This window comes from Rhinolophus ferrumequinum, chromosome 6 (assembly GCF_004115265.2).
Source record: "Rhinolophus ferrumequinum isolate MPI-CBG mRhiFer1 chromosome 6, mRhiFer1_v1.p, whole genome shotgun sequence".
NCBI lineage: Eukaryota > Metazoa > Chordata > Mammalia > Chiroptera > Rhinolophidae > Rhinolophus > Rhinolophus ferrumequinum.
In genome coordinates this window covers 27,200,222-27,226,359 of record NC_046289.1, presented here as the reverse complement: position 1 = coordinate 27,226,359, position 26,138 = coordinate 27,200,222, and the positions used below count along the sequence as shown (strand labels likewise).

At 46.2% G+C, this 26,138-nt stretch overlaps 1 protein-coding gene and 1 long non-coding RNA gene across 10 annotated transcripts in view; one reads left to right on the top strand and one right to left on the bottom strand.

Moving 5' to 3' along the window:
• Window positions 1-1,631: 1,631 nt before the first annotated feature.
• The window catches only part of SLC8A3 (solute carrier family 8 member A3), a 165,587-nt gene continuing 141,080 nt past the window's right edge, over window positions 1,632-26,138 (bottom strand). For 5 of the 9 annotated variants that reach the window (XM_033108230.1, XM_033108232.1, XM_033108228.1 and 2 more), the window contains 6 exons: window positions 20,437-20,543; window positions 12,746-12,763; window positions 8,660-8,784; window positions 8,036-8,135; window positions 6,035-6,310; window positions 1,632-3,715 (listed from right to left, as the gene is read on the bottom strand). In XM_033108230.1, the coding sequence (XP_032964121.1) occupies window positions 3,339-3,715; window positions 6,035-6,310; window positions 8,036-8,135; window positions 8,660-8,784; window positions 12,746-12,763; window positions 20,437-20,543 (1,003 nt within the window). In that variant the 3' untranslated portion in view covers window positions 1,632-3,338. Of the gene's footprint in view, window positions 3,716-6,034; window positions 6,311-8,035; window positions 8,136-8,659; window positions 8,785-12,745; window positions 12,764-17,805; window positions 17,910-20,436; window positions 20,544-26,138 lie in introns of all 9 variants that reach the window. The other 4 variants (XM_033108235.1, XM_033108237.1, XM_033108234.1 and 1 more) reach the window with 4 other exon arrangements.
• LOC117023467 (uncharacterized) lies at window positions 13,354-15,123 on the top strand. Its single transcript, XR_004423207.1, has 3 exons — window positions 13,354-13,430; window positions 14,063-14,139; window positions 14,720-15,123. It is a non-coding gene; the product is annotated as an uncharacterized LOC117023467 (long non-coding RNA).

The following is a 26,138-nucleotide window of genomic DNA, read 5'->3' as shown; positions in this document are numbered from 1 at the left end:
CTCCTCTCTTCAAACCTCTTTCCCATTCTCTATGGTTCATCCCAGCATTTTCTTTGGACAAAACCTGACATCTGAATAACCCAGAAATGACCCCAAAAAAGAGGATATTTGGGTATAAATGGATTTCATGATTTTGTATCTACCATTTAATCGGCTAAACGGCATTTTTCATTTTCAACTTAGTTGCTGGCACAAAAACACTAAAGGAGCCTTGTAGCCGAAGCCTCTCCCAGCGGCATTTTTGTGCTGCTCCCTGTCCTGTGGAGCTCCGTGCTCTGGCCACGCCCACTATTGTTCCTCTGTGACTGTGCCACTTCCTCACTCCCCTTGTCTTGGAGCTCTCCTTTTTGTCTTCCTTCAACACCAAGACCCCTCACCAGGGCAAATCACTATTTCTTCTTCCTTCAAGATCCTCCTTAAATGTTACATTCTCTGAGTCTTTCCTGATTCCAGGCTGAGTCAGTGTTTCTTTCCATTGTGTTCCCATGGTGCTCTGTTTATGCCTCTCAGCGCACTCGTGACACAGAGCTACTGTTTTTATTTGCACCTTGGGGGCTTGTATACTCCAGAGCCTCCTTCCCATCACTTAGCTTTTGGAAAGGGCAATAGGACACATGACGTGCTTGCCAACCTCCTCTCCTTACCTGAGTTGTTCGGACCAGGAGTGGATACAAAGCAACCAGTCCACAGGCACCCCAAGCACCATGACACAGCCTTCAGCAAAGGATTCTACCTTTTGGGAATGGACCTTTGGGGATGCGGAATTGGGCGCATTGTCTTCATTGAGAATTTGCATCCAGCAGGAAAAAAGGGATGTTCCAGTTAGTTGGGAATGGAGCTGTGAGGTCATGATACAGCGTCAGGGCTGGTGGCAGCTGTGCTGGGCCATGTACAAGACAAGCAAAGCCCAGGAAGCACCTTGGAAGGGAGAAGAAGGGGATAGGCCCACAGGGAGAAGGAAGCAGGGATGCGGGAGACAGTGGTTTTGGGGAGGTGAGAACGGCCGTGGTCCCTGAGAGTGTGCAGGCTCCTGCGGCCTGCTGTGCCTCCTGCCTTGGGTTCCAGAGGACACCACACCAGGCCTGCATAGTATGGCTTCCCTCCATTTCCTGAGCTAGTTTAATGGGTTTCTGCTTCTTGTAACCAAAAGAGCCTTGGTTAAAAGATGTTTTACCTCTCCCTCTGGACTGCGAGTTTCTTAGTCTTCGTATATCACCAGAATGTAGCTCAAAGCAGGGAAGGTGTTCCAAATACATTTGTTGAGTGAATGATGAGTAAACAAATGAATGAATATGCCTACTGGTAATAAATACAGGGCACCGTTTGCCTAGTTGGAATCCTGCACCACCGTGCTTTTCTAATACAAACAGCTGTTTCCTCTTTAGTCATTGCAGCTTTACTGCTTATGTCCTGCAGCGTCTTAAAGTTCAGATTTTCACAAATGAAATTTCCCTGAAGCATTTTTTGCTTTAAAAATACTGGGTCTGGCACATTGGCATCTGAGGAAACGACAGATACAAATAGAAGATACAAATAGGAGATGACAGCTTCGCCTCAACCACATCTGCTCCAGAAGAAACCCAAGGTGGCCCCCTAGACCTTTTCCTGAAGAAACATGGGGAGAAGCAAGCTGTATTTAGAGAGATATAAGTATAGCTTTTATTTTTTTTTAAACCAACCCAACATTTCCACTGTCAACTGTCAACATAGCTTATGACATGAGCACTGCTTCTTTTTTAGTTATTTTTTTTCTTATAAAATGTGTTTAAAATTAAACAGGTGTTTTATTTTTTCCCCTTAAAAAATGCATTTATGTCAATGCAGAAAGCCTAAAGATCTGTGGGCAGTTTGGTAGTGATTTCGTGTGTGTGTGCGTGTGTGTTTTAAAGCCAGGTCCCTTCAAAATTTATTGGGAATAGGTCTGTAGGGCACGGCAATCTCTTTTTCTCTAAACCCAGGCTCCATGATATTATGGCAACTAAGATTCCTCCTACTGGGGCAAGAAATAGCCCACAGGCTGGAAAAAGAGCTTCAGGAGGTTTAAAAACAAGCAGGAATGTGGGAGAGATGAGGAATTCCAGTTCCTATCTTGTGAAAATGCTTTCAAACATGACCTGGGGGTCCAAGAGAGATGGAAAGAGCCCCTTATTTTCTTATAAACCTCTAAGTTTTTGTATTACCTCAAGAAATGTAGTCAGACCTCTTAGTATGGTGCATCAGACAGTGAGAGGTGGTGCAGCTGACCTTTCTCAGGAGCACTGACATTTTAAATATAATCTTTCCCCTTAAAGATCTCACTAGTGGGACATCCCTTCTCTCTTGCCTCAGATTCAAAGCCAAAGATACTCAAGAAGGCAAAAGTCCCTTTGTTTCCCCAGCTGCCCTCTGTCATCACCATTCCTATTTTTGTCCCATATCTGCCACTTGGTGATTCTTCCTGAAGGATAAACATTGACACCACGGGACAGAATTTGAAAGGCTTGGGCAGGGAAGAGAACAATGACTTTTTCTTTTAGATTTGATTTTGACCTAAGCATATAAAGCTCCTCCTGCTCCAGCCACTGCCACCCCCACCCCCACCCCATTCTTTAGTGCCCTGTGTGGACGTGCAAACTTACTTCCACCCAAACATCATCAGTTTACTTAAGAATTCATAGGAAAAAAGGATGTAGGGAACAGGACCTTGATGGAGGCAAGAAACAGCTGTTACCCAGTAAGAGTGGGAGAGTATGTGTCTAAAAATTAATGCCTCTATCCGTTGGCTCAGACCTTGAATTCCTTCACAGCACCTTTGTTACTAACCTCAGAAAGAAAATACAAAATGAACAAACAAACAATGAACAAAACCTGATGGAAAAAGAAAGCAACCACAATAATGATTACAATGAAAAGAGAACCCCAAACCAGCCACATGGCTATGACTCATTTTCACGCCCTACCAGCTGAGCGAGAGAACAGTGATGCATCAAACTGGACAGACAGGAGAAACCCTGCCCCCAAGGAAAGTAGAAGCACAGGAATAATCAGAAAAGGCGAAATAGAAGATGGTGAAAGGGTCTGCTCTTTGCTATAGGTCAGGGACGTGGGTGGAAGTGGATCTGTTGCTGTTGTTGGTTTGTATTGAATTAAATACTTGGTAAGGTGGGTGTTTCCTCCGTTTTGTTTGACTGATTAAGACTCTGCCCTTTCAGTTCACTGCCAGGTCTGGTGAAGTTCCTGGGGCTCGAGTCCCGAAGCTGCCTCTCCAGGGCTGCTGATCCCGGAGAGGTCCCTGGAGGGGAGTGCCCTTCTCTCAGGAGGGGTCCTAGGTCTGCCCTGCTGGAGGCCTGGTCTGTGGCTCAGAACCCCTTGATGTAGCAGTAGGCCTCCAGCGTGGCAAAGAGTATGTAGAGGAGCCACAGGCTCACAAAGAGCCAAGTCGTGGCAAGCTTGCAGCCACGCGGGCCGCCAAGCTCCCCGCCCAGGTGGGGCCTCCGGCGGTACAGGAGCACACTGACGCAGACGAACGCGAAGATGGTGAAGAGGGTGACAGAGAAGGCCAGCGTGCCGGCGGACACATGGAACTCCTGTCCCTGAAGGGCCCAGTAGATGGCGGCCACGGACCAGGCCAGGCCAATGCCCAGGAAGACGTTGACGGCGTTGCTACCCGTGACGTTGCCAATGGACGCATCTGCGTACACATCCTGGATGGCGGCGGCTTTGCTGGCAAATGTATCTGGAAAAGAGCAGACACAAACGGGAGCTGGCGGGAGCTGAGACGTGGAGGGCCTACCTTCGAGTATGTCTAAAAGGTCGCTGGGGCCAGCAGGGGGAGCCCAGGAAGGAGAGGCAGCTCGCCCTTAACAAGCTGAGTGGCCTTGGACCAGTCACCTCCGCTTCTCTGAGCTTCCCATGCAGAGTCTGAAAGATTCCTAAGGGCTTTTCTGGGCGATATTTACCGGGTGGGTTTCCTGTTCCCTTTTGACTATTTCTTTTTTAAGTGAGGGTAGTTTGTTATTCCGTAATATCTCCCCAGGGAGTCTTGACATCCTGGGAAGCTCCTTAAGAGTAGTAGGTGCCCAATTGTAGCTGTCACATGGGGGCATTCTACTCACGTAACACAGTTGTTGCTCAATGCCTCAGCAATTCATCACTGTGCTAGGTGCTGCTGGATTTTCAGGGAGGACGTGCAGGATGAGCTGTGGACTCAAGAAGGAGGGGCTCTGCCTTTGCAGTTAGTATATGGAGCACAGGGCCCTGGAGGCTGTTCGGTTTTAGATGTTGACATCGATTTATATGAGCACTGGAGGGGCTGCAGGGACATCTAGCCACCCTTTTATTTTAGAGCTAAGTAAAATAAGGGTCAAGGAATCTACCTAAGGTCACGTGGGAAGTTAGCAAAAGATTTGACCCTAAAACCCTCACATAAAAGTCCTTTGTATGCCCTACATTCAAAGAGTTTCAGCCAAAGCCCCAAAATCAGCTGAGCAGACCATAGCATAACCTTCTTCAAGCCCCGAAGGCGGCCAGCTGTTCCCTGGATCAACTGCAAGGACTTGGAAGTGCCCCAAGCATTCTCCTGCTGCCCTGCTTTGCCTCCTTATTGCCAACTTTCTCAGATCTCCCAGAGAAAACCTCTTGCTTTTTTTGGCCTCTGACCCTCTGAAATTTCTTCCCACATCTGTTCCTTTTCCCCATATCTACTCCTTCCTCTCTAATAGTTCCCATCCCTTGAGGCCTGGAGAACGGAGATCACAGGGCATGTCCTCCACAAAGCCTTTTCTGAATCATCCATTTAATTTTCTACCACCCGATGCATTTCCATAATAGCCAAACCTCTTAGATGTAATAAATAATGTATAAATAATCAACCCCATTGGTCAGTGCTGGGGTCTTGGGAAGAGGTTTTCCTAGAGTGTGATGCAGATTCAGTTATTCTCCAGAGGATTTGTTTCCTTGGTCCAGGAATCGTTTCCCTGGGTCCAGCCAGCAGAGAGTCCTGTTTCATGAGATTCAGCCTAATCCTTTTGTAGAAGGATGCTCTCTCTTTCTGTAGCAACTGGAAGGCCAGCAGGAGTTCAGGGTTGAGACGCCCTAGAGATCCCAACTAAACTAAGTAAGGAACCTGAGTTATTGCAGCCCCTCTCCATCTGCTAACCGAGACTCGTCATTCCAGCCCAGCTTATATAGAACCTTCCTTGGAAGCCATCCCTGACCTAGCCTAGCCCAGGTCCCCGTTTTATACTTGCATAGCACCTGCACTTTTTCTTCATAGAATTCATTGAGATGATTTTAATTATAGTAGTTGAGTGTAGTCTCTATCACTAGATTATAAACTCCACGTGGAGAGGAGAAGCATGTTTGTATTGCCTCACAGTATAGCTCCAGCAACTAGCACAGGACTATACCAGGCTCAGTAAATGTTTGTCTAATGAATGAATAAATGCACGCTCATTCCTGTTCATCTTTAGGTGTTTGTAAAAAAAAAAATATGTAATTCATCATATGAAAGGACGAGCGCTCACTCAGCTTTCTTTGCCTGTCTTGCTAGGAGACACTTTGTCTTCACAGGTGTCCTTCTAAGCAGAGGAGGCCAGAATGCTTGTGGGCATTTCTATTATGACATCTTCAAGCAGGCTCATCCTGAGCCTCTCAGAGACTGCCGGAGGGAAATGGAAGGAGAACAATATCTATTCATATAACGTGTAGACTACGAAATTGGGCCACTTACTTGGGCAGGTAATTTAACCTCTGTGGGCCTCAGTATCCTCTTCTGTCAAGTGGGCATAATAACTGTCCCTACTGAATAGGGTTTTGGTGAGCACCATAGGGATAACACATGTAAATTGCTTCGCATACATAGTGCCTGATACATTAAAAGTGCTCAAGAAATGTTAGCGCTCATTAATCCCTCTGACTGACTTTTGTGTGCCTTTGGGGCAGAGAGGCTGTCAAGCTCAGATCTGGATGGTGAGGGAGATACTGAGGCAAAGTATAAGGGTCACTTAAACCCAGTACTCTTCTCTTTGCACACCCAAATACCCCTCACTCTCACCTGGCACCGAGGTGCCTAACGCCACGAAAATAACAGCTGTGACTGAGTCCTTGAGGCCAATGGTGCAGCCAAAGTGAGAGGCCAGGTCCCCGATGACGGCTGTGAGCATGCCGATGATGAGAATGGAGACGACGAAGCAGGCCCAGCCGTGGCAGTACTCTGTGGGGGGCACGCAGGCAAACAGCACCTTCCAGAAGACTGTCAGGAAGTGCATGACGTAGTCAAAGCAGGATGGCAGCCTCTCCTCGCCTGACTCATCCTCGTCCTCGTCCCCTGCTGGAGGCAACATAAACAGGCCCAGGAAAGGGCAATGAGGTCAGATCCCCATTCTCCAATACATGGATTCTAACCCACATCATGGACATCATCAGCTGGAAGGAAGCTCCTGCTCTCCCCCGGACAGTTGGGACAGGCCAGGGCGTGGGCACCAGAAAACAGCTGTGCAATGGGAAACGAGCTGGGGTGCCCCACTGATCAATGTGAATGTAGGACACCCAAAGAGAGTGGGAGAGAGAGGACAAAGAGTAACGGAGAGAGGGAAGAGATGAAGGGACAGCAGGGGAGACCACAAGAGGAACAGGGCAGTGGAAGAGAGCGAGAGGAGGACGGAGCAGGCTGCATTTGGTTGCCTAGGCGAAGAAAAGCGAAATCAGCAGGGTGCCCACTCCTCACTAGATGCCAGGGAGGCTCTTCTCTAATTTTCCTGACATGACGGCTGCAATAACCTCGTGGATCTGGTCATTATCCATACCCCGAGGGATGGCTGTCATTCCAGATCATGTGAGCATACCAGGGAGCCAGTGCCATCCTCCAAATATCCCATGGGACAGAGCGGGGATGAGCACCATTTGTCCTTGTCAGGAAATGTGGGCAGACTTGCCCATTCAGCAGCCCAGGAGGAAAGGATGGGCTGCGCCATGCTGGCGTCTCATCAAGGGCAACCTCTGTAATGTTCTGACACGGCCCATGGAAGCTGGGTTTGAAAAAAGCAGGAGTCAGGATACTTGGGTTCCCATTTCAGTTTTGCCATGAAGAGAATCTGTATCCTGGGGTAAATCACCTCTTGTGTCTGAACCTCAGTTCCCTCATTTGAAAACGGAGAGCATTCGATTATGTGGCCTACATTCCATGATTGTCTCTTTAGGGACAAAGGAAGGTCATCAGAGGGAGAACTGGGAGTATCTGAAGCAGGCGATGTGAAAAGTGGGGCACCCGCGGCAGCAGCAGCAGTCCTCTCTTCCTGGCTGTACTTTTGTAGTGGCTCTGGGGCCTTGAGGATATGACCCTGTGGGGTGTTATGACAACAAAGCCCCATGAGAAGAGACAAGGCTGGTAGTGATCTGCCGTACGAGGGGCCTCAGTGGTGCTGAGAGGTAGTGTCGGTGGTGGCGGCGGTGGGAGCCTCCCATGCCCACTGCAGCACACCTGCGGGCCTCTGGGACACTGGCTGTGCTGTGGGTCCCCACTGAGGGACCGTCAGTCACTGCCAAAGGACAGGTTGGGAATCATACAGGGTGGGGATCTGTCAAGCAGTACAAAGATTTTATAAACTCCAGACGCCCACATCTTTAAGTTAAATTAGTTTTCCATTTTACAAAAATGAGGACCAAATTTATGAGAGGAAGGAAGGATGGAAACCAGAATTTATTGAGCTCATGTTTGGTACCAGACCCTGTACCATTCTACTTACTTTTCTGAGGAAGGTAGCAATAGTGCCCTTTTGGGATGAGGAAATGGAGGCCTAGAGAGAATAACTTGTCCCAGTTCACACTACAGAGCCAGGATTTGAAATCAGAGATAGCCATGCTCTTTTAGTTACCCCATGATTCTTTTCCAAAGTGACTGAGAGAAACAGGCAGACATCAAAGACTAGAGCTGGGGAGCTCTGGGCACTGAGGCCTTCCCAGAAATTGGTGGGTTGTTGGTGTGGCTGTGTTCTTCCTTTTCCGGTGTCACCTGCTTCTCCCAGCAAAGCCTGTGCCCATCGTGAGACCCTCTTACCTGCACTGACAGTGATGGCCTCCATGAATTGGTCCCTCCAGGAATGCGTCCCCACAACCAAGGCCAGGTTTGTCTTCTTGATCAGTTTGTCCACTGTACTCTGTCAGGGAGATAAAAACTTGGAACCATGAGGTTAGAATGCTCAGAACCATTGAGGAGTCTGGTGTTTCAAGGGAATGAAAGATACCCTGCATCCCAGGGGCTCCACGTGCTCTGAAAGTTATGCATGGGATGGCCTTGGGGGGTATCTTCTGGGAAACCCTTGTTTTGACTGCTGACAATAGAGAACAATGGCAACGATATCAATAAACCTTGCCCTGGCGTAGTGAATTTTAGTATCTTTGTTTTAAAATACAGTTAAACCATAGCAATTACACATCTAGGGGCTTTATAGCCCATTTATTACATATGCTATGTTATGTTTCCTCACAATATTCCTCAGACACAGAATGGCCAGCACTATTCATTCCATGTTACAAATGGGGAAGCTGAGACTGGGGTGGGTACGTGATTTGTTCAGTTTCAACTTCACGTAGTCAGTGGTAAAACTGCAGCAAAACTCCAGGTCTTCTGCCTCCCACCCTATTACTCTGTTATTCAATTAGGTCTCACTCATGGCCTGACCTTGAACTCATAGGACTCTTCAATGATGACCTCTAGTTTGGGGTGTTCTCCCAGTACTGGCTTTCCCATCTCTGCTATCCTCTTGGCTTCCTCTTCCTCCACAGTCAGCTTCCTGTCTGTCACCTCTGCAACAAAACAAAATCAGACTAGCTTTAGCACATTCTCCATTCCCTAAAAGTCTAAAGCTCAGACTATTAGGCCTGGGCAGTGGGCATAAAGCAAATAGCTCTTGGGAATGGGGATTTTGTGTCCTTTTTAGTGCCTCTTTCCATAAAGCGCTGAACACTTTATGACCATCAGACCATGAAAGGGTTCCTTGTAGACCTGGAATAAATATTCCTCTTTCCGTTTTATACCTTGGTGAGCAACCTGACCCAAAAACCTTCTGAGAAATACTACAAAATGAAGTCCCCAAGTCATTTGGTGAGATATTAGAGAGCTGGGAGCACAGCTCTTGATCGTTAACTATGTTCAACGGTGTGTCTGACGGCTCAGCTACTTCAGATAAGAGTTCTGGGAGGTCAGAGGCACATTTAATTCAAGGAGAATGTCCACTGCTTCTTGTTAACATTTATTGCCAACACTCTTGGCACTACCCCTTTTACAAAGGAGAAAGGGGGGAGATTTCCAGGAATATCTACATTTCATACCAGTGAACAATACCCTCACAATAAGAAAGAAACGTGGAAGATTTCCCCCAAAACTTCATAAATTCCCAATGAAAGATCCCAAGGATTTCTACAGGAAGCAGGCATATTTCTTCTGAAATACAAATACTTGTTGAAAAACAACCAAAGAAAGATATTCCTTTACTTTATTTTGAGGCACTCCCTGTGTCCCTCTGCATCTTGACTCATTTACCAGTGGTCCCTTCTCATGTTGGACAGTTAGAAGTTTTTTCCACTTTGGCTGGTGAGTCCGTTTTAAGACCACTTCACCATGAAGACATGTTTTCTAGATTACAGTGAAATAGAGGTTGAATCTTTTTATTCCCCTTTGATTTGAAAATTGCTCTTGGCAGCCTGTTTCTTTCAGAGCTTGTCTAAATATCTTCCGATCCAAGGCCACATTCTGACATGCAATTAATTCTTTCATTCGGCTCCTTAATTGCTTTCATTCCACACAGTGAATCTCCTAGGGAAATCCTCTAGTCTTTGGATAATCTGAAGGACAAACTGGGTCAGAGGCCAAGAAGGTCTTCTTTTCTCTCTATCTTGGGAACTGGTGAAGCATGTGGAGGGGTGAGACTCGAGTTCTTGAGGTTGCAAGCGAGGAAAGGAATTCACTGAAAGGACTATAAGCCAAGGGTGGAAGTTTACCAAGCCGAGAACCTATTTTATATACGGATTTTCTTAGTTGGCCCAAATGAAGATGGTAAGACAGTGTGCAGAGGATTCCTGAGCTGGCTGTTTTACTCAGCGCTTCTGGCACCAAACACAGAAGGCAATCCCAAAATGTTTGGGAGCTGTCCGTGGTGCTGTCCTCCCGTTAGTGTTGGAGACGGCTTTCAGAAACAATTATGTCTCAAGGTTCTACATTCTTCTGTATATTTCTAAGTTAGCAATCACCCTCTAGCAGCCTGCCTTCATTTAATTAATTAATTATGAGTCTCTTATAAGTTAATGCTGAAGGTAAATCTGGGTATATCCAGGATTCTAGCTATAAAGTCAGTGATCCTAGAAGCCAGACTGCAAGCCACTCTGAGAAAAAGCCTTTGGAAAAAGACATAGATTCCTTAAAAGCATGGGTACTCTTTTCCTCTACCTCTGGGTTTTGGAACCATATTGAAATGACTATCCTAGCAGCGACACTATTATCCACCCCCATGTCATACTTTACATGTGCCACAAGAACTTTATACCAATATAATGAGCTCTCCAGTGACATATAAATGTACCTGTCTAACCCCTTGTCTAGCAATCAATCTAACACTGTATCCATCTGGCAGGGTATTGATCAACTTGCTGACCTGTCCACCCCTGTGGTGACAGTCAGTTTTTCCATCTAGCTTTTCTGCAGAAATGTCTTTGACAAATGACCAGCCCTCTATCTTTGAATCTCCCTCAGCCCCAGAGAGGTTTCATATCTACATATCTGTTCACTTACTGCATTTAAGTCAACTCTGATTTAGTGTCTTGGTTTGGTAGTAATTCTTCTCTTTTTTCTGTTTTTGTAATAATCATTCCTTAAATTCAAATGAAGTTTAGTTTCTTGAGAGAATGATCAGTCTCAAACCTAAAAGACCATAGTGATTCTGATCAGTTGTTTATGTGACTCTTCAGAATTTTAAGTAAAGAGGATAAATGGCAGGTAATGTTGATATTCGGACTGATTAAACGAACTCAAATCTAGAAAAAAGGAAGAGGGGGGAGAAAAAGAGGCAGAGGCAGAGAGAAAGAGAGGTGGAGGGGAAAGAGAGAGAGAGACAGAGACAGAGAGAGAACAGGATGAAAGATTGAGCAAATATTGGAAGAACAAAGAGCTTGCCAGACCAGACAGGAATAAATTGCCATGAATGCAATACAGACACCCTCAGAAAGAAGTGGGGCGATGCAGCCAGTGCTCTCACTCCCAGGTCCCTGAACTTTGTGCTGTGGCTCAAAATGAACATACTTACTCCTCATCTTTCACCACCAGGCATTGTTAATCATGTTTGACTGTCCACCCAGGAAAATTCAAACAAGGATTTAAAATTTCCAGTGAATTTAAAGTCTAACAAAGGACGCCTAAATTAAAGGTTTATGGATTGAAAGATCCAGGAAATGATGCCTTTTTTTTCCCAGCTTCTTCTATTGGTATTTGTGCAAATATGTTGAAAATATAAAGAAGCTTAAATTAAATCACAATCTTTGATGTATTTGGTTGGTGGGAGGAGGAAGCAAAAGTTGGAATGGAGATGCACAAATACCTTCTCAGGCAAAAGGATGAGTGAAATGGAGAAGGAACACCCAGTGCTAGACATAGACACCCAGGGAGAATAGTGGAAGGTAGCCCTTATCCTGTTATTATAAAGAGGAAGCAAGAGGCCAAGGAAGCTGGAGTAAGTTTTTTCAGAAAGGGAAAATATAGGGGTTTATCTACATTTTTTTTGTTTGAGGCTCCAAGGAGGCAAAGGTCCTTACTACGTGTACTGCCCCTTCTCAAACCCAGGGTATAACCTATAGGTGACTTTGAACACCAATGAATTATGGAAGATGCTTTGCCTCTTAAAAATTACCTTAATTTTTTAAAATATGTTCAAAGAACTTATGAAATGTAAAATGTTCTTTTAAAGTATGTTGAGACGTCTTATAGAGTTCACTCTGCCTGCACCAAAAGCTATGGTATTGCTGGATATGATGGACGTGCTTTGCTATCCGCTCACAAAGTTGGATGTTGTTTTTGAGTGGATTCCACTGATGCAGGCAGACGTTCAAGGTAGGTGTCTGTCCTACAACAGGATCTAGATTCTGCATGAGCATCTCTCCAAAATAAATTCTCTAACGTTTCTATTTCCAGCCAGATAAGTACTTCCACCTGCCACAATATCCTAATTCTTCTTGTTGTTCATGGCACATGCGACTTCAAGTATCAGTGACAAATAAACCGAAGTTCTAGCAATTTAGACCTCAGCTGATAAGATGGGAAGATCTCCAGGATCCGTAAAATTCCAGATTCTTTAAAAATTGCTGTTTGTGTTCTCACAGCAGCTCCTGATTATTTTCCCCTGGATTGCTCAAGATCAAAGAACTTAGGAGATTCAGCTCTGAATCTCATCCTTTCTTGCCCTACAACATGAGACGACAGATGAATTAACTCAGGAGAAGTCTATGACCCACCATCTCTTTGGTAAGTTTTAGTTCCCTTCCTGGTTCCAGGGAGGACCAGCTTATGCCTTTACCCCCATCCACTGATAAAACTGGTGCTCAAGGAATTGTCTATTCCTTATGATTACTTCAAGTGGGAAATAAGCCTCCTAGGCTTTAGGAGAACTTGTCAGGTTAACTTGAGCTTACAGTTCCTATTAAATAAATCAAAGGACTTTGGTCTTAAACTAAATAACAGCACTGGCAAGAAGTAGAAAAGAGGGGGCAAGACACCTCTTACCTGGAGACAACAGGAGCGCTGTTTGCAAATGGATACCAGACAAGGGGAAGAAAGAAAAGGAAAGAACATTAAGGTCCCATCTTGAAAGTGTCCCCAGGCTTTGTGGTTGCAGCAGCACAGGGGAAGCAGTGAGCTTAGTAGGTGAGAGCTCTGCAGCCACATGCGAAAGGCAGCATTTAGAGCATGCAGCAGCAGCAGCAGCAGCAAGAGGTGTGGGCCACTGAAAAGACTGCTGAGCACCAGGTCCCTGCAGTTATGAGAGTTTTCCCCACACCTTCCCTGTGACTCTGAGGGCTAGGGAGCGAGGGATGAGGATAGGGGAACCAAGTAGGTGGAGCAGAGACAGAGTTGGTCATTCGTGATTTTCTAAGGAATCAAGTTATCATGTCCATTCTATAAAGGAGAATCAGTTACCTTGAAAACTGTACAGGTTGCAACCCAGCCTGAATAGCTGGCTTATCGGTGGAGAATATGACCCTGGGGCTTGAATAGGAGCTCTGAGCACTGAGCCATGGTGTACAAGAGTGGAACAGTGCCCAGTTCTATGTCTTCTATCCTTAACTTTTAAATCAGATCATGCTCATATCGCCCAGGGCCCATAGCACTTCCCTGGACATAAAGGGCTTCGTAGCTACCATGTCGGCTAGAACTTTGAGTTCCCTGAAAAGAACGACCCAGTGAAGAGGTAAGTCCTGCAGAATGTTTTCTTTGAATGGTTTATCATTTTATAGATATAGCCTGGCGGTCAGGGCCACGCACTCCTCCCATTCTGTATCGTGTGTGCCTAGCTAAGTCACTGCAACTAGTAGTTGTTCAATAAGGTTTTGTTATTTGCTGACAATTTTGGCAATTGTATTTCTCACAAATGCTGTAGTGCTACATCGCTAGATGGTGGCCTTTTGTTCCAGAAAGGACAGGCTAAATCAGAACCCAGATATTCTGGACCAGAGAGGCTCTCATATTCATAGACTGAAATAGACTGAAAGTTATTCATAGATGGGAGATGACAAATACAAGGTCCTTGCATGGACTGGGAAGCTGAATGAAAGATGGACCCAACATCGGTTGTCTCCAGTCCCTAAATGTGTACTTACGATAAACTCTTTCAGATTTCAAGGTCTCAAAATAAAACATTCTTGTGACATACCACATTTTCATCTTGGTGGTTAGTACATCCCCTTACTCTTTGGCTCTTGTCAAATAAAAGTCTAGGAATGTACTCCACATACTCCTGGTGTCGCTGGTGACTGGTAGAGATTGCTGAAGAAAGAGTGGGAGGGAGGGTGTCTGTGAATTGTTTCTTTTAAAAATCTCTAGGAATGCAACTCAGGCCTGTGATCCGTCATCCCATATTCACAACCACTGAAGACATATGTGGATCCAGAATCTTTATGGTATGTAAGCAGCAACTGACTTTTTCTGGTTTCTCCTATATAGAATTACAAGGGGTAATGGATCCATGGATCTCCTTACTGCACTGAGATAGACTAGATAGATAGATAGATAGATAGATAGATAGATAGATAGATAGATAGATAGATAGATAGATGACAGCAAAAGAGCTTGTTTATTCTGCTCCTTCTATGGATCTGCATGGAAGAGCTCCATCTTGACCCCAACTTCCAGTGGAGACCAGAGACCCAAATGCATCAATGTACCCAGGTCGGCCAGACAAGGGGCAGCTCTTCCGAAAGGTCCCTGCTGCCCTGTTTTTCACTCAGACGTACCTCCCAACACCAGGAGCATCCTAGCACAGTGAGAGGGCTTGCAGTCAGCTAGAATCGCACCACTCTCCGGTCAGTGTCTGCATGAATCTGAGCTGTTCCACCTAGCACTTACAGATGGGTCAGTGAGATCCAGGTAGCCCAACTTCCAGGGACGCGATCCAGAGTGACGCGATACTTCCAGGGAGTTTTTCCGGCTACTGATTATGAGAGAAGCTGGAGCTGACCTTTCCCCTATATTGATCCCCAGGGTCAGGCAAGAGTCGTCTATTCCTGCTCAGATAGCACTGGGACAAGAAGGAAACAGCATAGTTCTGTAAATAATCAGAAGCGTCTTGTCAGGGTGAGCCCTGGATGTGATAAGAGGAGGAACCAACAGACCCCATCGTTGGGGGAGAGTGCTTTCCTTCCCCCTGAGACTTTCAATGCCCAGGCCTAACAGCCTTGACTCTGCTGTCAGTGTTGCTCTCAGAAGACCGTGTCTAGACCCCAGTGCTTACTTGACTCCAGCATAACCACGTTTCCCAATCATCCTCCCTTTTCCCCAGCCAAGCTTGTCCAAAACTTTTAATCTCACTTCTGAAATCTCTTTTGTTTGCCAAGAATAGAATCTCCTATTTCAAATCCACTCCTTTTTAAATTTTTTTTGTAATGCAATTGTCATTTTGGCCATGCAGAGACTTTGCTGTTCTGAATGCCTAAGACGCTCCCATGCAGCAGTGATAATGAAAAGCAATTTCCACTGTACTGCTTCTCACTCCAAGAACAGCAGGGAATTTGGAAATCAGGATGGGTTTTCATTTGATTCTGAGTCTAGACAATCAAGTTTTAAGACCTTTCACCTTATGGTCTGATGACAAAATATGGGAAGACCTGAAGAAACTGAAAATCACTCCTACAGACAATAGCACACGATGCCAAGAAACTGACACATTTCCTATCGGCACCTTCCATCTTGGTCCTGGGAAGATTTGCAGGGCATATCACACCAATGACTTGATGAAATCCTTGTCTTCTCACCTATGACCTCCCTCAGGACTAGGCTCCACCAGGGCTTTGCTGATATCTTCTTGGACAGAGAATTCAGTACAGCAAAAAGGAGTCCTCAAATGGGGAGTAGCCATAGGTGTTCGCGTTTGACCAAGCCTCTTGAAGAGCACAGAAGAGCACAAGGTTTATCTTAGGTCACTCTCTGTCCTACTGTTGATAGGAGTTTGTTGAAGAGGCAGGAAAGAAGAGCCCTTTTACCAGTGGAATAAAGTCATGGACAGACTTCCAACCTATTCTTATCCGGAGCCACTGCCTTCTTTCCAGCTACCCTGTATGATCCTTTGTGCTGCTTTCATTGGCACTTAAGTAGTTGGGACTGTGAAAATTGATGAAGCTGGTTTACAATGACCATAGGTGTCTGCTGCATCCAACCAATCCTGAAGACGAGGAGTCAATGCAAAAGGAGGTGGGAATGAGGTAGGGCCGATGTTGAGATAATTTCTGAGAATATTCTCAGTGGCAGAAGCTGGAAGACTGGCAAGAATACAGCCTGGGAAGCAATGGAACCATAGATTTCCTTTTCTTTCTCCCAGCACTCTTTGGCAGTCAGGTTCATGGCAGCATCCTATTAGGTAGCCAAGGAGAGGATGAGTAATAGAGGATGGAGGGGACTTCTGCTTCTAGAACATCAGGTGTGTTGAAACCAGTGTGGGAATAGAACTGGTCAGGTCTGCAGAGACAGTCCACAGAAGACAATGAGAACTGATCAGTCATATGGGTCTGAGAAGATCTGTTGACGAGCCTTTGGGAGTGTAGCTGCTGAATCTCTTAGATCTGTCCTTGGGTGAAAGTCTTTATGATGCTCTTTGCCATGTAAATACGAAGTGGTTGCAGAATAATCACCCCTTTTTGACAAACAAATGGCTCCCACTGTTTCATCTTCCATGAGGCTCTCAGCAGCATTTATCTCCCGAAGGGGAGTGTGAACGTCCTCCTCTGGGTACTTCCCAAACGCACCCTTACCAATTCCCACATGTATCCCTCCACCGCTTTCAAAGTAGTGGCTTCCAATCATTTTCTTCAAGGGAAGAAATCTCTCCTTTCATCTACCTTGGTTGCAACATAATCAGTCCCACAGGAATGAAACCCTGGAAGGTATTCCAAGACGAATGTCCGGAGAAAAAGAGGAGATGAGGCCATTTCTCTGGTGTGGGCTGATGTGTTATCTTGGGGTCTGGGCGATGTGCTCATTTGCAAATGTGAAGCGAAGGCAGGCTTCTGTGAACCATCCAACACCTGTTTCCCAAGGACTAATACCCACTATAGCTTTTAGAGTCCCTTCTCCAGTTGAAAAACTCGTAAGTCAATTCTCTGGGGCTGCCCAATGTCAGTCCTTTTCCAGGGCCCTCTGGCTAGGGAGATTTCCATACTCAAAATTCCTTCCTTCCTTTTGCAGACTCTCCATTTTCTGCTTTAGGGATTGCATTATCCTAAAGTAGCCTGAATAAAATAACTTACCTGGGGCTAGGAACAGAGGTAGAATGGGATGGGGTGGGATTCTACGGGGAGGAAGGATAGCTCAGGATTGCAAATTACTCGACTAGCACAGAAGCCAGCTCTTTCTCAGAGAGCTTTCAGAAGCTGTGGCCTCTGACAAATGGTATACCTTTCCATGCCACGGTCTACCCAACTGTGAAATAGCCAGATAAAACACTTACCTCCATGAAGGGCAGAGGGGCCTATGGGCAAGCACGCAACGGAGGAGGTTGGGGAATGCAGCAGAAAACTGTCAAAGCATCATTGCAACATGGGCCCAGCCCCCATTCCAGACCATCCCCCATTCAATCCAAGCTCGAGAGTGAGGGGTGGGAGGGGAAGAAAGCAGGGAAGGGGCACCGGCATGCACTGCATCACATTCCTTTCTTCTTCTTCTCCTCCCCACCCACCGAGGAGTTTCCACATTTACAGGTTATTGTGTATGTGTGTGGGCTGTGCGGGAGAGTGCAGGGGACAGTGGTCATCAGATAACTGGAGCACAGAGCAGAAGTAACTCGTGAGGGTAATGAGTTGAGGCTGCAGCGCTGCCCAAAAGGTGGGAAAGGAGGACTTGGAAATAAGCTAAGGCTAAGAAGGCAGAGATGATACCGAAACAGGGTGAGAGCGAGAATACAGGAGGGAAAAGAATAAAAAAAGTCTGTTGGTCAAAAGGAGGAAGGAAAAGGGACGAAAAAGGGGGAGAAAAAATATAGTTGCTTTTTGTTGTTGTTGCTTTTCGGTTTGTTTAAATTTTTTCGTTCTTTTTGTTGTTTTATTTTGTTCGTTTTTTTTTTTTAAAGAATCTCACACCTGATATTCCACGTTCCATCCATTTCGGTTCACCAAGGGCAATGAAGAAATTCTCTTGCCTTTCGTATTCCTCCTCATCTACTATTTTAACCCTTATGGTTTTCCTGTAGGGACAACAAGAGAGAGAGTGTGTGTCGACTGGGTCGGCAGATTGGTCGGTCACTTGGAGCACAGCCTTTACCATCATCCCCCACCGCTCGTGGCACATGCAGCCCAGTCCCGCCACGGTGGCTTTGACAGGACTATGGTGGATTGTATTGTTCTTATATTTTTTAAAATAGTCTTAGCTTTTCTTGTCTCCTTGGTCATAGTTGTTCTTATGGGTGAGAGGGAAAGGGAGCCAGGAGGCAAAGAAAAGTAGGCAAAGGAAGGGATCCAGGAGGACAGCCGGGGCATGGAAAGGGAGAAGGGGTTGACGGTGGGGAGGAGTCATTTTAGATCCTGCGGAAGGTTAGTAGGAAGTGAGTTGGGCAGCACATTCCACTGGGTGTCACATGGTAACAGTGGCATTTCTTTGGGCAGCAGGTACACTACTGGTCCACGGCCCTTCTACAACAGGAAATATGTCAACAGTACCTAAGTAGGGACTGCTTTCCTTCCTTGCGTCTATACCCACTTCTTATGTGAGCCCCGTAAATAAAAATCTGGAAGGAAAGTATTTATGAGGAAGGGAAATGAGAGAGAGAGAGAAAGCAAGGAAAGTGGAATTCTATTACTATTTTCATTCTTTATCTCAGAGGACTTCCATGGTGGAAACTAAAATACACATGTATTAATCACAATATAATATAGGGCTCCTTTGATATTTACAGCTGATGCATTCCTGGGAAAGTGTGAAGAAAATGATGTAAATCATGAAATTCTAAATCGCCCTTTCGACTTCTATCGTATCGGGCGATGTCCCGAGGCTGGCTCCCTCAATGCTGATTAGCAAGGCTCCAAGGGACAAGGTGATGGAGGTTTCTGCTCATTTCTGGGTATCTCAACGAAGCATAGTGTCTTTTAAAAACAAATCGTCAGGAAATCAAAGTTCCCTGGAAAATCGCTCCCCTCCAGACACGAGCCTGGCTCAGGCCTATGGTCACTGGAGAAGTTGCTGTGTGGGCCTGGGTCTCCCCGTGTGGCTTCTCCCGGTCCTTCATGGAACCACAGTGAGGTCGGTGGGTCCCAACAGTGAACTCTGATGCTTATTCTCCTTCTCTCTCTCCCCCGCCCCACCCCGCCCCTGCTTTTTGGCCTGGGACCTAAATGTTCCCTGAAAGGGCAAAGAAATGCTAACAAAAAACAGCCTAAAATGTCTAATCAGAGCCTCTGATATATCGATTCCATTCTAAAAGCAGGCTCAGCTTGCTGTCTTTGAAGTGGTAGGCTGATCTGAGATAGTTTGTTGGGCACAGGACTTGCTGTGCATTTGTGGGATGTGTGTGTGTGTGTGTTACGAGTATAATTTTGGTCAACTTTCTGGCACTTTCTTGGACACCTTGCTCAGAGGAGAAAACAAAGCTCACTGATTTCAAGGAACATTTTCTGGGAATTGCTCTCGAGGCGCCAGGCCCTGGGGCTGTCTAGGAGATGTGAGCCTGGCCTGTTTTCCCACTGCAGGGACTCTGCTGTAGGATGGGAAGGGCTGCTGTGAGACCGTGGGCTTGGCCTGCCGTGATATGACTGACAGCTCTGCCAGGGAAGGACTGCGCCTCACATCCTAGCAGCTCCCCCGTCCATAGTGTCATCCATCCAGAAGAGGATTTTCTGACTTGCTTATTGGAGGCCTGGAGGGTATAGAGTCATTTAAGTTGAAGGCAAAAGCTCTATCTACTCTGAGGAGTCCTGTGACTTCTTGGAGAAGCGTCTGCTCAGGTCAGAATCCTCTCTCCCACTGTCGTAACACTCTGCCTCCACATCTAGGTGCTCTTCACAGGGAAAACAGAATACTGTCGGCAGGTCTCTGACCTAGACCTACTTGTATTTCAAACTTGTATTTTCAGCTCAGCCAAGGTTGGGGAGAGAAACACACCTTGAGAGCAGGGATGTGGCGGATAAGATGGATCCTAAGGCTCTGGGGAGTGGGATGAAGCACAAACAGAACCCAAATCTAAATACATTGATTCTCAACGCCCAGGGACCATAGCTTAGCCCTGAGAATGGCTGTTGCATGGAAATCTGTGCTGAGAGCCTGGGCGAGTTTCCAAGTCGTGCTTTGCAGTGTGCTATCTGGTCTTTCTTTTCTGTGTATTAAGCCATTCAGGAGACGCAGAGAGCCTCGTATACGAACGTCTCGGGGCTGTGGCTGGCGCTCTCTCTCTCTCTCTCTCTCATTCTCTCTCTCTCCCCCCCCCCTTTCTGGTTTTCCCCATATCCATTTCCCCATCTTACAAAAAATTACCATTGGCTCTTGCACATCCCTCTTATGGATACCATGTGACAGGTTGGCAGATGTTAGGACACAGCTGGGAGCGAAGAGAGGAGAGGGAGTGGTGAAAAGAGAGGGAAAGAGAGAACAAGAAAGGAAACAAAGAGAAAGTGAACCGGAGAAGTAGAAGAAAGGGGAGGAGAAGGAGGCAAAGAGATTGGGGGAAAGGAAGAAACAGAAGAGAAGAATGTTAACGTTAGTGTGGGGACAGGGTACTACACCTTTCTGAAAACTCATATCCACCATGCGGGGGCCCATCAGCTCAATGAAGTAATTCTTGTTTTTCTCATACGCCTCATCATCAATTACCTTGATGTGAATTGTTTTGCTGTGGATGGAAAAATAAGTGTCATAAGCAAGGAGTAGAGTGGGAGGGCAAGCCAGCCAGGAGAAGAAACAGAACGAGAAGGAAACAGTGAAAAAGTCCAGAAAGGTCAAAGTTCGCCCCAACTTCACAGGGGCAGGGAGGAGAGGGGCTGCCTTGACCTCTTCCAGCCTGTCAAGGCTCCTCCTGGGTTTCCTGTGGCTTCATGGCGTGGCCAGACTTGAAGACAGGAAAGAGCACAGGCTTCACAGTCAAAGGTTCTGGGTTCTGATCCTGGACATGCTATGTGACCTTGGACGAATAATTTCGCCGCTACACAGACATGGGTTGAATAATGCTACACCGTCCCAGGACAGTTCTGAGAGCATGAAATAATCTATAATAAATACATGTACTGCCTTAGACATTTAGGTCCTCCCATAATGTTTGCTTCCTTATTCCTCTTGCTTTTGAGACAAGAAAGATTAAAAAAAAATTTTTTTTTACTATTAAAATCAGCTGATGTTGATCTGAAATGTTTATTTTATAGAAAGGGCAGAGGGGGCGGGGCAAGTTGGCCTGTGGGAGTCTTGCCTGGAAAAGCAGAACTTCTCTCTTTCTCTGTGGCAGTGACTGTCACAGGGAGGCCAGGAGGGCCACTTGGCTCAAGCCACACATTCTTGTCATTCACGACGGGCCTCAGAAACTACTGAAGTTCTCTCCAAGCGAACTTCTGTAGTCACAGGCATACACTGATCAGATCATATTAATTCCAGGGCACTCTGAATTTATTATTAGTTTATAAATCCTACAGTGATCTTGTGACTAGCACATCTATGTTGTTTTTTGATGTTAAAAGGTGTTATTCTGTTCATTTAAACATTGAAAAAACTATAAACCGATTTTAGTAACCCTGCTTTGCATTTCTTCTTCTTCTTCTTTTTACCATTACGAGGAGCTTTAAAAATGGAGCTGGAACTGGGCCAAGCCTCTCCCAACCTTTGCTTAGTGATGGGGAGATTTCAGGACCAGACCCCGGTCAAGCTGTTTCGGCCTCTCCCAGAGGATGTGAGGCATTGCTGGATGAAGGTGGGCCTGGAGCTGGGCCTCCCCTCAGCCCTCAGCACTGGGAAAGAAGGGACCCAGCAGAAGCCTGTTCAGCAGCCTGTGGGCGCCTTCTTTCAGACTGGGGTGCCCGGAGGCCTGCCCTTTGTTGAGGACAGTGAGGTCCTCAGCAACGCTCTTTATTTTTTTTTATAAAGTAAGAATATCTTTACATTCTGACTTGGGACCAGCTCTCGGCTCTCCTGAGCTTTCCCAAGTCACCCTGAGAGATGGATGTCTATAGAGCTACTCTGTCCACACTGTCGCTCCTGGAGAAGCAGATGTGCATCCATCACCCCGGAAGTGAATGCAACAGCGGTTACTGACACACCCCGGCCCCCACTACCCACTGCTTCAGAAACCAAGACTCCACAGGGTGTCATCGCTTGCCATCCCGGTCCCGTCACAGAAACACTCGGCTAGCACCATAGGGAGGAGAGTGTTCAGCCTCCAAAGGCCTGCCTGCCTTCAGAGCAGTGGCACTGGTAATGGCGCCCGACGCCTGGGATCAAATCCGGCCCCCACCTCTCACTGGCCGGGTGACCTGGGGCACTTGCTAGAGCTCTCCCAGTCTCATTTGTAAAGTGGAATACGAGGACCTACTTTATAGCGGCTTAAATGAGATAACGCACACAAAGCCCTTGGCAGGGTACTTATTCGCTAGTGTGTAATAAATGACAACCATTATTACTAAGAGCAGGATGATCCATTTGGTGGTTTGAGAGTAATATATGAGGGAATCTTACGATCTTCGGTCATTAAGTCAGAAAAAAAGGGGAAATCGATAAATAGAACTGGTGACCCAAGCGATGGTAGGGGCTGGAAATAGAAGTCAGGTCAAGAAAGCATGGGATAAAACAGGATGCTAGATCCCAAAGGGGTTATTGAGGGGCTTAGAAAGTGGAGGGTGGTAACAGGGAGAGCGACTCTCATATTCTCCTGAAGTCTGGCCTTGTGCCCCTGTCAGCAACAAGCTCTGGGCTGAACAGACGACATGTCATAAAACATAGCGTGACTGGTGCTTGCTGTGATGTTTAGTGAACAGATAAACAGAGTAAGAGAAGCCATTGGAACTTACTGAAGACAGGGAAATAAGGGCAGACATTAAAGAGTGGCAAGAGGAATTTAGATGAGTGAGCTGGAGCCATAGTGGAGGAGGCAGGTGTGAGATTCCCTTACTGAGATCATTTATGGGGAAGGTATCACATCGGTTTGAACTTAAGACGTCATCTTGCCTGGAGGCTAGAGAAAGCCCTTCCAGATCTTGAAAACTGAGAAAGTTCTCGGTTCTGCTCAAGCCACAGATGAGGCCCAAGAACATTTAAATGTATTCAGTCACCGGCCAGGTCTTAAGTTCTCTTTCCAAACTTACTCCCCCAATTCAGTTAATGGCACCATCGTCTATCAAATTGCTCAAGCCCCAAACCTGGAATCCCCCCTGATTCCTTCCTATCTTTCCTCCCTCCTTCCCTGCTCCCACATCCAACCCTAATCCATTTAACTCACCACCGTCTTTCCTTCTGCTTTCAAGACCAAGATCACAACACCATTACTTCTCACTTGGACTTTACAAGAGCCTCCTAAGAGATTTCCTGCTCTCGCTTTTGCCCTCTTCCTGCATAAACCCTTCCCTGCCTAACAACTGGGGTTATCTATTAGAAATGCAATCCAGGTCCAATCACACCCCCTGTAATTGGATACATACAAATTCTCTACACGGCCTATAGGGTCTTGTACGATCCAGGTGCTGCTGACCTCCCTGACTCCACTCATAGTGCTCCCTCCTTGTGTGCGGGTCCCACACAGACGGGTCTTTCTGTTCCTCCAATCAAGTCCTTTCCCACGTAGGGCATCGTCCTTGCTGTTTTCTGTATCTGGGTCTGTGCTTAGCCTCGTCCTTTGCGTCTCCACATATACATCACCTCCTCGGAGAGGCCTTCCGTGGCCACGTTACCTCCTCGGATCTCTTTCCTCCCTACCATCTCCACCTTTCCACCATGGGTCACGTTCCATCTTGTTCCGTCTGCTCATTCCCTTCAGTGCACTAATCACAGCCTGCAGTTAGCTGGTTAGTTTATGAACATACTTGTTTATAGTCTGTGTGTCCACATTAGACTGTCAGCTCCATGAGCACAGTAAACTCGGCTCTTATTTGTCACTGTCGTCCCAGTGCAGAGGGGACCCTCCATCGTGACTTACTGAGGAACTAATCGTGAATTCCTAACACACCCGCGGCTTCATGAAATCACTCTGCTCTGCCTTTTTGCATAAAAATATAATTCATTAGGGACAAAAAAAAATATTTTGAAGGCGATTTTGATGGAATGCCTAAGGATTCTCAGTGAGACAAAGAGACCAGAAGCCCAACGTCATTGAACTACACCCTCGGCTTACTAGCCTATTTTATGGTCCAGCCTACCGGAGAGCTTTCTGACAACAAGCCTAGATCTACCTCGTGGGTTTCGGCGAGGGACTTTGAACCCTACATCTTTCCTATTCCCAATTCTTCCTTCCGGCCCAGAAGCAGTTACTAAATGGTTATGGGGTCACCGGATCCTGACCAGCTGTTCCGAGAGCCAGTAATGCTTTCAGAGATTCCAAGGCTTGCCCTGCCCCTTCCTGAGCCTTCTGCGGAGGGACATGTCAAAGCTGAGGCCCGGCTGTGCTGCTTGGGAAAGGTGCTCCCAGGAGATCTCCCACCAACAACCCAGAAGGGAATAGGGAACACATTTCTGGGCCATCAGGCTGGCCTCTCAGAACATTTCTTTGCATCGAGGACACCCAATTCCAAATTAAGCCTCTGGTCCTCAGGGTACTGCAAAGAGAAAGATCATCTTTAACCACAGAGTTCCTCTAGGGTGAAAGGGGAAGGAAGCAGCATTTATTTGTTGAGTGGATGAACGAATACTACGTAGGAGGAGGACCCTTTATGCAAGAAAAGAATCTAAGATAACATATACATTTACATTATATTCATCACCATGAGAAGAACTTGCTTATTTCATCCTTACTTCAAATGTGAAACATAGGTATTAACTACTTCTACTTTAAAGAGGAGAAAACAGATGCTCAGAAAGGTTAAGTACCTTGCCCAGAGTCACACAGCTAGTAAGCTGCAGAACTGGGATTTTAGCATATGTCTCCTATTACTCCTACAGCTTATTTCTTACAAGCAGGTAGGCAAATTCTGAGTGTCATTCCCAAGTCGTGGCCACAGTGAGGAACCACAGAATTCTTCCATTTAAATTCAGGCAGCACAGGCAGATAATAAGTGGCTCTGCCTCTGCATTGTGCTGTGAGTAGGTGGTATCCTAACCCGCTGGCTGTCCCTTGCTAGATACATTCTCTAAATAATCTCTGACTCAGTGACCTCTTCCCTCCTGAGTCCCACTAAATGCATCTTCACAATATCAAGAAGGGCTCCTTTTCATCATTTCTAAATTTATCCTGGCTGCTCCTAACCAGCTAATGCTCAAGAAGCTTCCTTGACCTGGGACTATGGAATAGAGCTGATGGTGGAGCTTTTAGCCTTTCTGTGGGAGCTTTCAGCAGCCCCATATTTCTGTGTCGGGTTCTTTTTTTAGTCTTTATCTCCCCAGTTGGGCACTAGTCGCCCCCATCTCATCAAGCCTTGGCAGGTTTCTGGCTCTGAACTGGGGCAGAAAAGCCCCTGTCACCTCCAACCATACCCGGACAGCCAACACTGACACTGCCCCGACCCTACAAGGTCTGTGGGAAAGGCTCCTTGTCTCATGAGGGGGCTTAGGGTGCTTCATTTGCTGATTTTTTAAATTAAAGTTTATTGGGGTGACAAAGGTTAGCAAAGTTACATAGGTTTCAGGTGTACAATTCTTTATTACATCATCTAAATATTACATTGTGTGTTCACCACGCAGAGTCAGTTCTCTTTCCATATATTTGATCCCCTTTACCCTCTTCTACCACCCCTCCCCCCCTTACCCTCTGGTAACCACTAAACTATTGTCTATGTCTATGAGTTTTTGTTTTTTCATTTGTTTGTCTTGTTCTTTTGTTGTTTTCAGTTTTATATACCACCTATCAGTGAAATCATATGGCTCTTTTTCTCTTGAAAATAGGGTCCCCCCCAAAAAAAAAAAAAACAGTCGTTCTTAAACTTTGGTGTGCATATGTGCCCCCTGGGGATCTTGTTAAAATGCAGATTCTGATTCAGGAGGTCTGGGGTGGGGCCTGAGATTCTGCATTTCTAACAAGCTCCCAGGGTTTGCCTGTGCTGCTGGTCTAGGGCCCAACATTCCTTGGAGAAGTGTCTCTGACTCTATTAAAAACTTAGGGAAAAGAAGGCAGCTCAAATGCTCTTGCCAGTCAGAGAAAGAAGGCTGAATCAACATCTAGCATTTCAGCCAAAGGCTGGAGTGATTAGGTCTGTTCCGACACTACCTATTAAGATGGACACTAGAGTGCACCCGGAATAGCGTGATTAGTATGATGAAGAATTTATAAACCACATTTTAACTGAATTTGCTAATATTTCTA